This window comes from Felis catus, chromosome C1 (genome assembly GCF_018350175.1).
Source record: "Felis catus isolate Fca126 chromosome C1, F.catus_Fca126_mat1.0, whole genome shotgun sequence".
Lineage (NCBI taxonomy): Eukaryota > Metazoa > Chordata > Mammalia > Carnivora > Felidae > Felis > Felis catus.
Window position 1 is genome coordinate 120,271,558 of NC_058375.1, and position 16,562 is coordinate 120,288,119.

Sequence of the window (16,562 nt, forward strand, 5' to 3'; positions counted from 1 at the left end):
CCAGGAATCCCCCTCATCCAGGCCCTCGGACCCCTCCATTCCTGGGCCGCATTTGGTATTTTCAGGAAGGCCAAGATCCACTATGGAAGTTGGGAGGCTGTTGTATCTTAGTTCTACAGTAGGTGTCCCTCTTTCAAAGGCATGTGTGAGTGTGTGTGTGTGTGTGTATGATCAATCATACATACGAATGATTCTGAGCCTAGAAATAAATGCTTCAAAAGTATTTTTATTACACATACAAATCCATATGCTGAAGAAGGTGGGAACATTTGTCACAGCTGCTCTCCCTTGTACAGAAGCAGAGAAAGGGCCCCACCGGGGTCCTCAACACTGGCGACACGGTGAGATCACTTGGGGAGATTTAAAAAGCACTCGTGCCTGCAATTCACCATGCTCCCCCCCACCCCTGAAATGCCTGTTTAATTGGTCCAAAGAACAATCTAAGCACCCAGCAGTGTCCCTCACTGATGAAAAAGAAAATCATCTGGAGAAGTCAATAACATAAATTGCCAGCCCTCTTCTCTGAAAGTCTCCTTCAGTAGATATGGCTGCACGGGACACTTCTTTTAAAAAACCAAAGTTCAGATGATTCCCGTCTCCCAGACTGGGATACACCACCTTGGAGGGTGGGGAAGAGAAGTTGAATCGGGTGGATAGAGGGTGGGAGAAGGGCTGTTTCACAAACGAGACGGTCTCCTGAGTGGACCCCCAAACAGGCCCCTGGGCTCCGTGCTGCGGGACACCCCCCCCCACCGGCCCCGCCGGAGAAATAGGGTTTTATGCGAAGGAAAGGCAAGCCGGCTTGGACTCCCCTGTCAGTTTCACCGGTCAGCAGTCACTGCCAGGAGCGCTGTCTGAAAAGGATCCCGGGGCAGAGGTCCGCTCAGTGGACTGCCGCGATCGATTGGCAGTGTCTGTCACACATCCGGAAAGGGCACACCGCAGGCTTGCCAGATGCTTTCTGCAGAGCCCTTGGCGTTGCTGCTCCTCCGGTCCAGGCCCAGCGGTGCGGCTCTCACACGTCAACACCCCGCCTGGGGGTAGAGGCTTCCAGATGACTGGGGTGGGGGGGGAGGCGGGGGCCCTGCCCACCTGCCCACAGCCCCCCCACCTGCACGTCTCTCCAGGCCCCGTGTTCATCTCTGCCTGCTGAAGAGACTCTTGAAGGCGTTGTTGTAGTTCTTGTTAAATGCCGTGTAGATCAGGGGGTTGAAGAAGGAATTGGAGTAGCCGAGCCACAAGAATATGCTTTTCCAGATGGGGGGCAGGCTGCAGGCACAGAGGGGGCTGATGAGCTCCGCCAGGAAGAAGGGGATCCAGCACAGCACAAACACGCCAATGAGAATGCCCACCATCACGGCCGCCCGCTTCTCCTTCTGCTCCCGCCACGAGTCCCCGCTCATCTGAAAGGCCACCACCGGGCGACGCGCCGTGAACACCATCTCAGCCTCGTGAGGGGCCTCCTTCACCTTGGGACAAAGGAAATGTGCTGTTAACACCGAAAACCCAACACTGGATGCTAAAGCAACGTGGGGTGGCTCCCGTGCGGCCAACCCCTCCCCCGCAGCCTCATTCAAGACCCATTTATCCATAATCCGTCACAAACGTTCGGTGAAAAGGTTCCTGAGACTGTAGGTTAAACTAAGCCCCGAAGGTTCTTCCGGGAGTGAGAGTGGCAGTCCCCACAATGTCAATATGATATAAAAAGAGAGGGAGGCAGTTAAGAGCGGGAGCCTCGTGTCAGACTCTGGCTGGAGTCCCAGCCCCACGGGCCATGTGTGAAGCTGGATGACGAAAGTCCTCTCCCCGGTAAGGACACCGTGGAGGTGAACTGGGAATGTGCTGGGTGTGCCATTCAATGCTCATGGAGTGGGCTGGGTCGGGGACTAGGACCCCAAATAGAACAGCCCTGACCCAGGCCAGGCACCAAGTTCGCAGCTGGAGAGGCAGCCTATAAACCTCAACATTGCAAGAAATTGTACAACTATGTGCTAGATGGATTCAATTCGGATTTAGGGGTACTTCCGTACTGCCTAGCTTTGGGGGCACCTGGGTGGCTCAGTCGGGTGAGCGTCCGACTCTTGGTTTCGGCTCAGGTCACGATCTCACGGTTCGTGGGGTCCAGCCCCACATCAGGCTCTGCACTGACAGCAGGGCTCCTGCTTGGGATTTTTCTCTCCCTCTCTCTCTGCCCCTCCCCAGCTTGGTGTCTCTCTCTCTCTCTCTCTGTCTCTCTCTGTCCCTCTCAAAAAATAAATAAATAAGCATAAAAAGTTTTTAATTAAAAAAAAAAGACAGGGGCGCCTGGGTGGCTCAGTCGGTTGAGCGTCCGACTTCGGCTTAGGTCATGATCTCACAGTTCGTGGGTTCGAGCCCCGCATCAGGCTGTGTGCTGACCGCTTGCTCAGAGCCTGGAGCCTGCTTCGGATTCTGTGTCTCCTTCTCTCTCTGCCCCTCCCCCGCTCACGCTTTGTCTCACTCTGTTTCTCAAAAATAAATAAATGTAAAAAAAATTTAAAAAAAAAAGACAGCTGTAAATGCCTTTGTGGTAATAATTCACTACTCTTTAAGGAGTCCCCAGCACAATGTCCACCCTGTCACCCCCATCCTTTGGCTAACTCCTATTTACTTCTTAGGTCTCAGCTTAGAGGCCACCAACCCTCTCAGAGTGGCCTTTGTAACCCTCTAAACTCAATCACATTGTCCTCTTCCGTAGGAATTTGTGTGACTGCGGCTATTGTATCTGCCCCGCCCCCGCCCCAGTCCAAGCTCAACAAGGGCGGGGACTGTGTCTTCTAGGACTGTGTGCCACCTGCCTGGCAGCAGCCACCGTGCCTGTCAGGTGCTCCGGGAAACAGCTGCTGCGTTAACGAGTGACCATGACAACAGAAGGGTCCGCATCTGCATTTCCCTTCCTGCCCGGATGCTGCCAGCCATGGCCCACCGACACTGGGGGCACCCAGGGGCGGGAGGCTTGGGAGCAAGGGTTGCATCTAGCTTGGACACCGCTGGAAGCAGCTGTGGGGACAGCATCACGGCCGTGGAGCACAATACAGGGCCCACAGCCCATTCGCCGTCTGCTCTCACTGCGTTAGGATGGCCAAAGCCAAGTGCTGCAGGACCCCCCCGGGGGGCCTGACCCATGCAAACCTGGGACTCCACCCTGGGAACCACCTTCGAATTCAGTCAGTGTCTTCTGCTACTTCCCCCACCACCCCCAGCGCCTTTTGTGGGAAAATCACTACACCGGCCTGGAAAGAGATCACGAAGACGTGGACAAAGAGTCCTTGCCTTTGCCAGCGCCCACCTGGCTTCCTGCCCGCTACCTGGAGAGAGACAATGACAAGGAAAGTGATGGCAGCATGGGAACAAACAGCATTTCCCCCTCCCCGCCCTGCGCCCCCAGAGCGGCCAGCCAGAACCCCTCTAATGAGCCTTTCCAAGGTTTGCCAGCCCCCCATGGGCAGGTATGAGCCCCATGTCCCCACTCCTCTTCAGAAGAGGCGGTACTGATCGGCTGATTGCCTCTTGATGGACCATCAAGTCACCAGACAAGTCTGAGCCACAAAACGTGCCTTTCTGAAGCCACCTCATGAATATTTAACAGTCTACTAGGGAGGGGATCATGTTATCGGAGCAGGAGCGGAAGTGAGAGGTGATGCGTTTGTTTCTCTCCCTCGGCGCTCCCGCTCCATCCATAATGGGCACTTTTCCAGCCACTTCTCTGCTGACCTACGCGGCCTCCCAGGCACTGGAGTCCCTCCTCTGGGTAAGGCAAGTTCTAAGTCCTTGTTATGCTGTTGAGGGAATGAAATGGGGTGAATTCAGTTCAAAGGGCTCCTGGGGGAAGAGAAACAGAAAAGGCAAGTTCACTGACCAAGGAGGCTTAAAATACCAGGCCTCCAGCACCACGGCACGACGTGGCAGAACCCGAGTCTGTCCCGCCTCAGCATCTGTTCGCTAGAAGTAAGCTCACAGCTTTCCACCTGAGCCTGCTGCACTCTGTGCAGAGAGAGACAGAGAGAGAGGCTGGGAGACCCTGGAATCTTTCCAGAAACAGCTTCAAAGAAACCGAGTCAACCTGGGATGATCCTGGTTGGCGAGGGGACTGGGTAGCTTGGCTCTTCTCGTTTGAAATGAGATATCCAAAAGGGGCTAAGGGCAGCTCTAGAGAAGTTACTCTAAGACGCGATGCTAAACGCTTGTGACGGATAACTTTAATTCATTCTCACATCAGACTTTCGAGGTATTCATTACTATTATTATCTCCATTTTGGAGTTGAGAAAACACTCTGAGAAGTTACATGCCTTGTCCAAGGTCACCCAGTTGCTTCTTATAAGAGCTGGAAGTCAGACTTGAATATCTGGACCCAGAGACCACACTCTTAATCCCTATATGTTGTTCCGCGCGTTTAGTAAACGTGATTGCTCTGAATAGGTTCCGACAGAACCTATCTTAAGGATATTTATGCCTGGAAATGTTTTCAGAACGGACATGAAGGGCTTCCTGGTGATTTCTCTGACCACCAGCTCTGGGGCCACCCGTGAGCTTCTCCATCTCTCCTCTTTGGTCTTCTCTCTCCTCAACCTCCTCACCCCAACTTCCCTCTGCACCCCTGTCTGGAAACTGACCATCTGGGCTTTAGAGGCCTCTGACCTCTGGTTAGAAATCCGCTCATGTGCAGACAAGAATACGGGCTGGTGAAAGCATACAGTCAGTGGGTCCTGCTGAAAAAGGAAAGGTTCTCTCAATACACAGAAGTTTGGGGACATCAAATGCCATGGCCAAGGCCACACAAGCAGGGCAAAATGCCAGACCTTCCCGGCTCTTGACGGTTGTCTGGTACGTGGCTAGGTGGTTCCACACACTGTCTTATTCAGTAATGACAGCGACCAGTAAGGATGGGGATGAGGAAACCGAGGCTCAGAGCAAGTTAGTGATTAGACAGGATTACCATCCGAGCCCCCACTTCTACATCTGTAACCGTGAAGAATCTTGTCTGTACTGTAGGCCTAGTGTGAGGATCACAATGAGGCACGGTGCATAGTAGGACCTCATAAATGTCAGCCTCCTGTCCCCTTGTTCCTTCCTTCTCCTCTAAAAAAAAAAAAAAAAAAAAAAAATTCTAGTGGGGCACCTGGGTGGCTCAGTCGGTTAAGTGACTGACCAGCTCAGGGCATGATCTCACGGTTCATGGGATTGAGCCCTGAGTCGGGCTTTGTGCTGACAGCTCTGAGCCTGCTTTCAGTTCTCTGTCCCCCCTCTCTCTTCCCATCCCCCACTCACATCCTGAGACTTCAGCTCAGGTCATGATCTCATGGTCCATGGGTTAGAGCCCCGAGTCAGGCTCAGTGCTGATAGCTCAGAGCCTGGAGCCTACTTTGGATTCTGTGTCTCCCTCTCTCTCTGTCCCTCCTCTCTTTCTCTCAAAAATAAATTTTAAAAATTTTTTAAAAATTCCAGCTGCTGGGGCTCCTGGGTGGCTCAGTCGGTTAAGCATCTGACTTTGGCTCAGGTCATGATCTCACAGTCCATGGGTTCGAGCCCTGCATCAGGCTCAGTGCTGACAGCTGAGATCCTGGAGCCTGCTTCGGATTCTGTGTGTGTGTCTCTCTCTCTGCCCCTCCCCTGCTCATGCTCTGTGTCTCTCTGTCTCTCAAAAACAAATTTTAAAATTTTTTAAAAATATTCCAGCTGCCACAGAAAGAACCCACAAACATTTTTCATCCTCTAATGTTGTTAACTCAACATCCTAACAAGGAACAGGAGAGGAAAGCAGAAAGAAGCATTGTCCCAATCACTTGTGGAACAAACACCAGTTGGTGCTGTGACCCCACAGGTAGGACAAGAGTCTCCATGAGGCAGGTGTCGGGGCGGCCACGCTAATCCCAGTGGTGAATCAAGGCCTACGGCCTCTGAGTGAGGAGAGAGGGCATAGAGAGTTTGCTGGTTCGGGCTGAAGGCACCCCGGATCGTAAGTGGAACCCCCTGTTTCTAACCAGAGCTCGGCAGGTCAGGACCGAGAATGCCTGGGGCTCCAGTCTCTCTGCCCCAGGGTCCATGGGGCGCACCAAGCTCCCCACTGCATTTCCCAAAGGCACACCAAGGACACGACTAGCCAAAATAGCCCCTCAACGTGAACAGAAACTGTCTAGCTTATCTGATAACATAGAGCAGCAAATGTTCTCAGCTGCTTCTCTGGTGGAAAAAAAAGAAGAAAGAAAGAAAAAGAAGAAAAGAAAGAAAAGAAAGAAAGAAAGAAAGAAAGAAAGAAAGAAAGAAAGAAGAAAGAAAGAAAAGAAAGAAGGAAGGAAGGAAGGAAGGAAGGAAGGAAGGAAGGAAGGAAGAAAGAAACAAAGAAAGAAAGAAAGAAAGAAAGAAAGAAAGAAAGGAGGAAGGAAGGAAGGAAAGAGAGAGAAAAAGAAAGAAAAAAGAAAGAAAAGAAGGCAGGAAGAAAGAAAGAAAGAAAGAAAGGAGGGAGGAAGGAAGGAAGGAAGGAAGGAAGGAAGGAAGGAAGGAAGGAGAGAGAAAAAGAAAGAAGAAAGAAAGAAAGAAAGAAAGAAAGAAAGAAAGAAAGAAGAAAGAAAGAATGGAGGAAGGAAGGAAGGAAAGAGAGAGAGAAAGAAAGAAAAAAGAAAGAAAAGAAGGCAGGAAGAAAGAAAGAAAGAAAGAAAGGAGGGAGGAAGGAAGGAAGGAAGGAAGGAAGGAAGGAGAGAGAAAAAGAAAGAAGAAAGAAAGAAAGAAAGAAAGAAAGAAAGAAAGAAAGAAAGAAAAGAAAGAAGGAAGGAAGAAAGAAAAGAAAGAAAGAAAGAAAGAAAGAAAGAAAGAAAGAAAGAAAGAAGAAAGAAAAGAAAGAAAGGAGGAAGGAAGGAAAGAGAGAGAAAAAGAAAGAAAGAAAAAAAGAAAAGAAGAAAGAAAGAAAGAAAGAAAGAAAGAAAGAAAGAAAGAAGGAAGGAGAGAGAGAGAGAGAAAGAAAGAAAGAAAGAAAGAAAGAAAGAAAGAAAGAAAGAAAGAAAGAAAGAAAGATTAAGGAAGTTTTCTTGTTAAAAATAAATAAATAAAAGCAGAGCATGCTAGGGTTGAAAAAAATAACTTTTCCTTCAGTGTAATTCTATTTGTAACGGAGTATAGTTTTGCTGAGCTCTTGGGTGTGACCATAACAGAAGGTACAACTGCTATCATTCTTGTTTTTGGAGAACGTGGATTTTTGTGGAGAGGTTGGTCACTGTGGTTTGGCTAAGGATCCACTGGAGTTCATGCTGAGAAGAGGAATATAGCTCTGTTTTCAGCTCTAATATCATCTGATCTGAAGTCATCCTCCCTTTACGAGTGGATGCCAATGGAAGGGCCTCTGTTGGGACCCCAGGACAGAGAGGCCTGGAATGGTGGGGTGGGGAGGAGGGAAGGGGTAGAGGGAGAAATGGAGAGAAGGGAGGTTTTGCCTTTTGCACATGTATTGTCAACCCTCAGTGTTCCGATGCACCCCCCTGGGGGCCACACCCTGATGACTACAGCCCTGCCTCAGAGAGTCACAGTTCCCACTGCACTGTGGGTTCCATCCCTCAAGAGGGCCAGCTGGGAGCAAGGCTCAGTATCACTCTTCAGAGATGGGCTTCAGGGAGCGCCCTATGCAAATGGCTGACTAAGCACCTACGTACCTTTCTGGGCAGCAAGTCCAAATCTTTCTTGAATTTTCAAGTCATCTGTGACCTACCAGAAGGTTAAGAACCATGGAGTTCTGATCTCAGTGTTCCACTGAGAAGCTCAACCTTCTACAGGAACTACACGGATTTAAGAAGCAGCTCCTTGCAAGGTCATTGGTGAAGACACACGGCGCCTGCACCATATTCGCCTATGCCCCCTTCATTTCCCCTTCTCCCCCTGCACTCTTCCTCAATGATCCAATCAGAGAGAAAAGAGAAACGGAAGTAGAGGTGCAGAGATAGAATGAACGTGATGATGTAAGGAGAACAAAGAAGTTTATAGAAAGGGGAAGGCCAGGGACATTTCTAAAGGGGTCCAGAAAATGCTCCCTGGCAATTCCAAGTATTTCTGAAAACAGACTATTAGGTACCCATCTTAAAGGAATCAAACCATAAACCAGATTTTTGATTACCACTGATACGATTTGATTCATAAAATGTACTTTCCTAAAGTTAAAATAATCTTGCAGTCTGGAATGGAATGTGTTTGAGCCCACAAGTTCTTTTAATAGACAGAGTCAGAACGAGGGCGACGTCTTCTTCCCGGACCCGAGCTCTGACAAGAGCAAAAGCCCACCAGCAGCTTAGTCTTTGGGATGGTCTGGTGACAACTAAATATTGGACAAAGGACAAAAACAAAAGGGGCTCTGTGCAGATTTCAGTCACTCAAGGTGCACGTACTGTATGTTTACAGCACACAGACCTGCTTATATTAATATAGACAATTAGCTTAGAGAGGCAAATATTTTATAATATAACATTAGCTAACACTCAGATCCAAGTTGTCATAAACCCCACAGCTCAATACTACACATTTATTTCGCCCTTTGCTGTTTACAAAGTGCTTTCCCCTTTATTATCCAGTCTCTCAGGACCATTGTATTCTGGACAGACTTCTAGCAGAGCACCTATAAGAGTTTATTCACTTTTTAATGCTATGGTTGTAGTCTACTAACATTAACCCCTGGAGAACAGAGGTCTTGTTTGCGCATTCCTTGAACCTCCAGAAGCTACCACACTGCCTGATATATAGGTCAGCAATAGTCAGTCAAGTAATTTTGAGCACCATCTGTGTGATGCTCAATTACACAGATGGTGGTGGTTTTAAAATCTGTCCACAAGTTTCCTGACACTTCTCCAAAGGTAGAGCTTAATTCCCCTTCCGTTGAGTGTGGGCTGGAGTTGGCGACTCACTTCTAGTAAATAGAATATATGGGAAGTGATTGCCTGTAACTTCTGAGACTAGCTCATAAAAGGCATTGCAGTATCTTCCTTGCTGAGCTTTCTTGGAATAGGGGAAGCCAGCCACCATATTGTGACAACACTCAGGCAGCCTTATGGACATCTCCTGCTAACAGCCATGTGAGTCAGCCATCTTGGAAGGAGAGTCTCCAGCCCCAGTCAAGCCTTCGAATGACTTCTGCCCCATCTGACATCTTGGCCACAACCACAAGAGCCCTTCAGTCCAGAAGGTCGAAGCCATTCCCAAGCCTGACCCACAGAAACAGTGAGTTAATACATGTTTGTTGTTTTACACTCCTAATACATGTTTGTTGGGCTATGTTACTCCAGCAAAAAGTAACTCTTCTGCCTAGGATGGTGAGTAATAGAACTAAAGAGGACTAAGATAAGAATTCATTGTTTATAACTTACAGGGGGAATTAAAAAAAATAATAACAAAGATAATACAGCAGCTGTCATGGATGGTTTACCATTTTCAATACTCCATATACACCATTATCTCATTTACTCTTCACAAGAATATTATGAGGCAGGCAGCAGTATTTCCTTTTTACCTATGGGGAAATACAGCCTTAGATTAAGTCACTCAGCTGAAGTGCTAATAAGTCGCACACAACTGAAAATCAGGTCTCCTTGCTTCCAAATCCCATGCTCTGAACCACTGTGCACCGTCTCCCACCGCGTGTTTATTGACTGAGTGAATGAGTGAAAGGTATCACCCAGGGTGGCGTTATCACATCCCTGAGCCTCAGGCATCTTTGCCTCTGTGGGCCCTTCCCCCATTAAGAAGTATTAAAAATTATATTTTATGACTATATTATTAGAAAGACTAACATAATCGAGGCTGGACACATTATTATATATTCATTGCTGCGATATTCATTGTCCCCGTAATTTTAAAGGAAATTAAAAGTAAACCAGTTCCGTGGGCCCCGAAAAGTATGGTGCCTCCGGGTGGTGTGCCTACTTTGCCTAATGAACAATTAGACCCTGGTATCAACTTGTATACAACAACCAAACAATTGAAAAGAAAGAAACTTCTTTTTATAGAATTTGTTTATAGAATTTTATTTTGAGAGCGAGAGTGGAGGAGGGACAGAGAGAGAGGGAGAGAGAGAGAGAGAGAGAGAGAGAGAGAGAGAGAGAATCTCAAGCAGGTTCCACTCTGTCAGTGCAGAGCTCCATGCAAGGCTCAAACCCAGAAGCTGTGAGATCATGACCTGAGCTGAGATCAAGAGTCAGATGCTTAACCGACTGAGCCACCCGGGTTCCCTGAAAAAAAGAAAAACTTTTTGATGTCACATGTTGAAAGGCAGATAAATAATCCCCATTGATTCTGCTTTTTTTCTCCTAAACAGAAAGGGCACAGGGCAGTAGGAAACGATCACAACGCATGGGGGTTGCTCTGTGGGGAGCAGAATATACTGTGTATGCGGTGCTCAGTCTAGAAAGCGGAAAGCAAGGATGTCAGGGTAGGAATGAAGCCTGCCTCCTGAGAGAAGCCAGCAGTGCCTCTGTGCTCAGCTGTTCTGGAACGAACAGAGTCCCGTGCACAGTTTTGAGACGCTGCTCCCATACCCCACCTTGACTGGGATACGACTGCCTCATTCCTATGAAGGTGAGATGCCGTGGGCAGTGGGGCAGCACTCGGCAGTTAAGTGCCCAGAGGGGCACGGAGGAATGACAAAGTAAAGAACGGTGACTTGAGGTCTGCAACCAGCCTCAGCTTCTCCACTCCATAACTCTGTGGTCTTAGATGACCTAACTTTGTGGCAGCTGAGTTTTATCGACTGGAAGCTGAGGGCTGGTGGCAAAGATAGCTCTCACCAAATATCCCTGGGGTCCCCTGGATTTCACAGCCAGTGGACCGAGAACAGAACCCACACGTGTCCACTTGAGGGTAAGGCGAGTAAAGCTGCTGTATTTCCATATATCTCTTCCCCTCTCACAGCCACCTTGGAAGCCGCCGACAGAGACTTTAGGCCAACCTGGCTGGGCTGTGATGCTTAAATAAGAAGATGAAGAGAAAGCATCAAAACAGTGTCCAGAAGAGGGGACTGACTTAATCACCACTGGTTTCTGTCTCTACTGTCAAAAACTGCATTTGTTCCCTCAAAGAATTAAGTCACTGCCCAGGAACTGTGGCTTGGCCCTTTCTGGTAATATTTCAATGTTGGGACCGGGCCACAGAATTCCAAAGAAGAGGAGGGATGTACACAGCCCTGTTACCAGAGGCCCTCCACCTTCCTAAGTGCCTCTATCACCCACAGAAATCAGTACCGACATGTCAGAGTGCAGGAAATGGCAGGTGATGGGGGTGGGGAAGGGAGAGAGAGAGTATTCCTGGCATATTATTTTAAATTTCTGTTTGGGGGTCTTAATACTAGAAAGCTTGCTCAGCAGCATTTCCCAGGCATTTGCGTGAGGGCTGGCTGAAGCCTAAAGACGCAGGCCGCTCTCCAAGACCCTCACATCTACAATCTCAGCATCACGGGACTCAAGACCCCCAGGCCTGGCCTAGACTGATACCAGAGAACTGGCAGCACCCAAAGCAGGGAACCGGGTTGGCAGGGGGCCCACTGCAAGTGGAAAATCACAATACTTCGCCCTGCCCCCCAGAGCTCCTCCTCCCCACCCACAGGCCACCCCGGATTGGCCAGGCTCCTGTTCACTCACTTCTTCTCAGTATCACCTGCTGGAACCAGGTCTGTCAAAAATAAACACCAAACCCCGGCTTGGCAAGCCTTTCTGGCGTCCATTTCACCATGATTTCTCTAGGTGCACGTTGGATTAATGTAGCTATTAAAAGTCAGCCCTACCTCGCAATCAGACAGAAAAGCTATAATCACCCCAGGCATTTCCAAAAGGACCTTTCAAAGAACATCATTAATTCTGAATAAAGCTCTCCCCTACCAACACTTTCCAATTATAGTCTTGACATTCCTATTTTATGCTACAAAATCTCTCTGCCATTTAATGAAGAGGGGGGAAAAAAAGCCTGCTTTTTAAAACACATATGTTTGAGTAGCCTACGTATCTGAGTTAACTTTCCAAAATTAAAACACAACTAACAATAGAAAACTCACTGTCCCTTTCCTCCGCCCCACCCCCATCGGCAGTCCTTCCTTGGCCATAGGCAGTAGCCCTCCCCCCCCCCCACCCGCCCCCTCCACTATCCATGGTTTCAGCTTTCTGAAGTTTCAGTTATCTGAGATCAACCACAGTCTGGAAGCAGATGACCCTCTTGATTTATCCGGGTCAACAGGAGCCTAACACTATGTCACAATGCCTGCATCATCATTTCACTTTAGCCATTTTACCATCTCACATCATCACAAGAGGAAGGATGGGTATAGTAAAATATTCGGAGAGAGAGGCTGCATTCACACAACTTTTATTGTTATAATGTTATAATGTTCTATTTTATTATTATATATATTATGGGGCACCTGGGTGGCTAGTCGATTAAGCATCAGACTTAAGCTCAGGTCATGATCTCGGGGTCAGTGAGTTCAAGCCCCAGGTCAGGCTCCCTGCTGACAGCTCAGAGCCTGGAGCCTGCTTCAGATTCTGTGTCTCCCTCTCTCTCTGCCCCTCCCCCGCTCATGCACGCGCTCACGCGCTCTCTCTCTCTCTCTCTCTCTCTCTCTCTCTCTCTCTCAAAAGATAATCAACATTAAAAAAAATTTTAGGTGTGCCTGGGTGGCTCAGTGGGTTAAGTGTCTGACTTCAGCTCAGGTCATGATCTCATGGTTCGTGAGTTCGAACGCGTTGTTGGGTTCTGTGCTGACAGCTCAGATCCTGGAGCCTGCTTCGGATTCTGTGTCTCCCTCTCTCTCTCTCTCTCTCTCTGCTCTCCCCCTCACCCCCACCCCCCACCCCGCTCGCTTGGGTGTGCATGCACTCTCTCTCTTGAGAAATGTTAAAAAAAAAAATGTAGGTATGTTGCTATCCCTGTGCCTAGTTTATAAATTAAAATCTATCTTAGGCATGTATAGGAAAAGACCAGTATACATGGTTCAGTGCTATCCAAGGTTTCAGGCATCCATGGGGGGCCTGAAATGTATCCAAGTGGGGCGGGGTGCGGGGAGGGCTTGGAAGGTATCCCTGTGGACAAAGGGCAGCCACTCTATTGTATTTGGGAAGGGGCAATAAGTCCTGTTTTTATTCTCCAGGACTTTGAGCCTGCCCCGCCCCCCACCCCTTAACAGGGAAAGTCTGGGGCTTGCAGGGTGAGGAGGGAGCTGACTCTACTAGATCTTGGCCCAAAGGCAGAAAGGTCCAACTTTAACTACAAGCAGAGAAGTTCTGCCAAATGCACAGCCCTGCATCTCATTCATTTCCAGGTCCTGCCCAGTGCACACGGCCTGGCCGGACCTCCTTGATCTCTATTCTGCCGCCCCGTGTGCCTGGCGCCTCACGTTCTTCATCTCATGTGATCCTCTCTCACCATGAAGTAGGAATGAACTTGTTTAAAGATATGGGAAAGAGGCCCACAGACATTAAGGAACCGCCCCCCAGTGTCCCAGCTGAGGTTTGAACTCACTGTTCTATGTCGTTCGGAAGTCACTAGAGGAAAGCACTGAGGTTGGGGTAGTGAAAGGAAAGCGACGCTTGGGTTCTGTTTTACGCTCACTTCCCTCTTTGGCAGGGAGCTGGCTGATAGAGTTGGAGATTTAGTGTCTGGACTTCAGAGCACGGACCAGGGTGTGGTGGGGACGAAACATACAGGAATGTGCTCATCTGCGGGACGCACATTTCCAGCCCGCCGCAGTCCCGCTCTGTTTAGTCGGGACCGGGAAGTTGGCGGCTGCACGATTCACACGGACACAGTCACTCCCCCGGAAAGCACCCGAGGGCGCGGCCGATCGGTGTGCCCTCACTACTGCCCCGACACGCTGCCCCTGTGAGCCCCCCTCAGCTTCGTGGATTAGCGGTGGGAGCGCCCCCGCCAGCCCCAGTGTGCGGGTGGGGGAACCCCTTCCCCCGCGCGTCAGGTCCGCAGGTGGCCAAGCGGTGCGCGCCTGGGGCAGGCGATGCGCCCCTCCGCGCGCGCGCCAGGAGAGCAGATGGCAAACTCCCTGTGCGCTCCAGGTGCGCTGGCGGCCAGCCTTCCGGCGCGCGCCACAAGTGTGCAAGCTTCCGCCGCCAACTCTCCCCGTAGTCGAGCTGCCTCCCCACCCAGCGACCCCCTCCTCCAGCCCACCCGTGCCGCAGCACGCTCGCTCCTCACCTGCATCGTGGCGGGCAGCGGCAGCACAGCCCCGCGGCGGCGGCCGAAACGGAACTTGGCCGCCTTGTAGATCTTCCAGTAGACGAAGAGCACCACGCCAAGCGGCAGGTAGAAGGCACCGCAGGTGGAGAAGACGGCGTAGGAGGGTTCCTGGCTCACCTGGCAGCGCTGGCGCCGTGGGTCGTACGCCTCGCCCCAGCCAAAGAGCAGCGGCGCCAGGGCGATGAGCGCCGAGAGCGCCCAGGTGAGCGCGATCATGAGCGCGGAGGCGCGGCGGCGGGTGCGCAGCGTGTACTGCAGGTGGCGCGTGATGGTCCAGTAGCGGTCCAGGGCGATGGCCGCCACGTTCCAGATGCTGGCGGTGCAGCACAGCACGTCGAAGGAGATCCACACGTGGCACAGGCTCCGGCCCAGCAGCCAACGTCGCCCGGCCGACAGCTCGCTCACCAGGCTCAGGGGCATCACCAGCGCGGCCACGAGTACGTCCGACACGGCCGTCGAGGCCACCAAGTTATGAGGCACACGATGGAAGGCGCGGACGCGCAGGATGGTGACCAGAACCAGCAGGTTCCACAGGAAAGTGGCCGCGATCAGCAGCACCAGCAGCGTCACCACCAGCACCGTGAAGACGGAGAAAGGCGGCTCGCGGCCGGGCAGGGCGGCCCCGCCTGGGGTCGACCCGATGACCCCGCCGGGGCTTGGGCTGAAGCTGCCGGCCTCGGATCCCAGGGGCAGGGAGACGCCGGTGGCGGCCACCGTGAGGTTAGCTGCTTCCATGGCGCGCGGCGCGCGGTATCCTGGTTTCCCGGCAGGGGACACACGCGCGCGGCCCGGGGCTCGGTGTGGACCGGGCGGGTGGGGGCGTGGAAGGGGTCGCCGCGTGCCCTGGGAGGACAGAGCGGGGTCCAGGTCGCCCCACCCTGTCCCTCTTTGGGCCGCAGCCCACACTTTGGCTCCTCTGCCGGGAGCCCTCGTGGACCTCTTTTCCAGTGGAAGAAAAAAGAATGGGACCCCTCTGGAGTCCAGCTCAGCTTGGCGCGCCAGTCCCTCCCACCTCTCTGCGCCGTCCCCGGGGCAACGGGCTGTCACAGGGCTGGGAATCCGGGAGCGCCGCGGAGTGTCCGCGCGCAGGGGCGGGTTTGGAGAGTTGCCCCCTCCCGCAGCCGGCCGCGGCAGGAGCCTGGCTGCAACCGGGTGGGCGGGTGGGGGTGGCCTGAGGACCCGCCAGCACCAGCCAGGCCTTCACGCAGCCCCACCGACTCCCACCACCACCCCCCCCCCAACTCCTCCGCCGGGCGGAGAGAACCCTAACTGCGGTTGTCTCCGGAGAAGGTTCATGATCGCGCAGCAATGCCGTAGCCACCACCTTCTCGGATCCCTGGGATCCGAGAGACAGAGAGACAGAGGCGCCCACCCTCTCTCCTGGCGAGGAGTTCTGGTTTCCTCCAATGACGATCCTACGTATACCTGAACTAGGTACCGAGGTACAGACAACAGCAAGCCCCTAAGCCGGCTCCACTCCGAGCACTTCTGACCGGCAGGCGCTTCACGGTGCCTTGAGAAGTTCACTCCGGGAAGAAAGGACGCTGCTTCTAGGCAGTTTGGCAGGGGCCCCCAACAGGGAGCGTTTGCAACCTGTCCCCTGACCCCAACCCTGCCCACCAACACCTGTCCGCCGCCATATCCCTGTTGGTCCTTCCCTCCCTGCCCTTTGCAGTTGCTGACAGCCCTGGCCACACTCTATGTCTTCCAGGCTAAGGCTGGGGTTATTTTTGTTGACCTGTGGGCAAAGGTAGACACCAATTAGAAAGGTGAAATCACCCTAACCTTCCACCCCACCCCGCCACCCCCATTTTCAGTCTCATGCTTTTGAATAATAGTTCAACAATAATTAAATCAACCCAGTGCCGGCACTACTTCTGTGCCCGGGAATCAAAACAGGAACACAGAGCCCAAACGGCCCCTTTTCTTTTCACCGCGGCAGAGGGACAGTCACCCACCGGCTTCTTTCTGACACCTGAGGAACAGCCTCAGGCTAAGCAGGGTGCTCAGAACAGCCAGACTGGGCACGGCACTGAGTCAGCTCCCAGAGAGAGACTTTCTGGAAAAGTCCCCTGAGACCGTAGCAGGTGGAAGGGGTTTCTTCCCGTGAGCGGTCCACTCCTGGCACCTGGGGCAATCTTTGGGGATCTGGACCCGGCAGGGAGGACGTCCCAAGAACGTTCTTTTCCTCTGCTCTCCCTTCTTCATCCATTCACTTTGTAGATGCTCTCTGCTGTCTGCATACCCTGCCTCGCGGTTCTTGCTTACACACTCGGACTTGATAGCACACTCCTAGGGCATAAGAAGCAACAGGCAAGGAAGTCAAAAACACTGACAGGCA

At 51.6% G+C, this 16,562-nt stretch overlaps 1 protein-coding gene across 1 annotated transcript; it reads right to left on the reverse strand.

Annotated features, from left to right (window-relative positions):
* Nucleotides 1–206: 206 nt before the first annotated feature.
* On the reverse strand, nucleotides 207–15,226 carry LOC101084129 (5-hydroxytryptamine receptor 5B). The gene is made up of 2 exons (XM_003990711.4): nucleotides 14,180–15,226; nucleotides 207–1,469 (listed from the first exon to the last, which is right to left on the reverse strand). The coding sequence occupies exons 1-2, from the start codon at nucleotides 14,954–14,956 to the stop codon at nucleotides 1,137–1,139; spliced, it is 1,110 nt and encodes a 369-aa protein (XP_003990760.2). The 5' UTR covers nucleotides 14,957–15,226; the 3' UTR covers nucleotides 207–1,136.
* Between the last annotated feature and the right edge of the window lie 1,336 nt (nucleotides 15,227–16,562).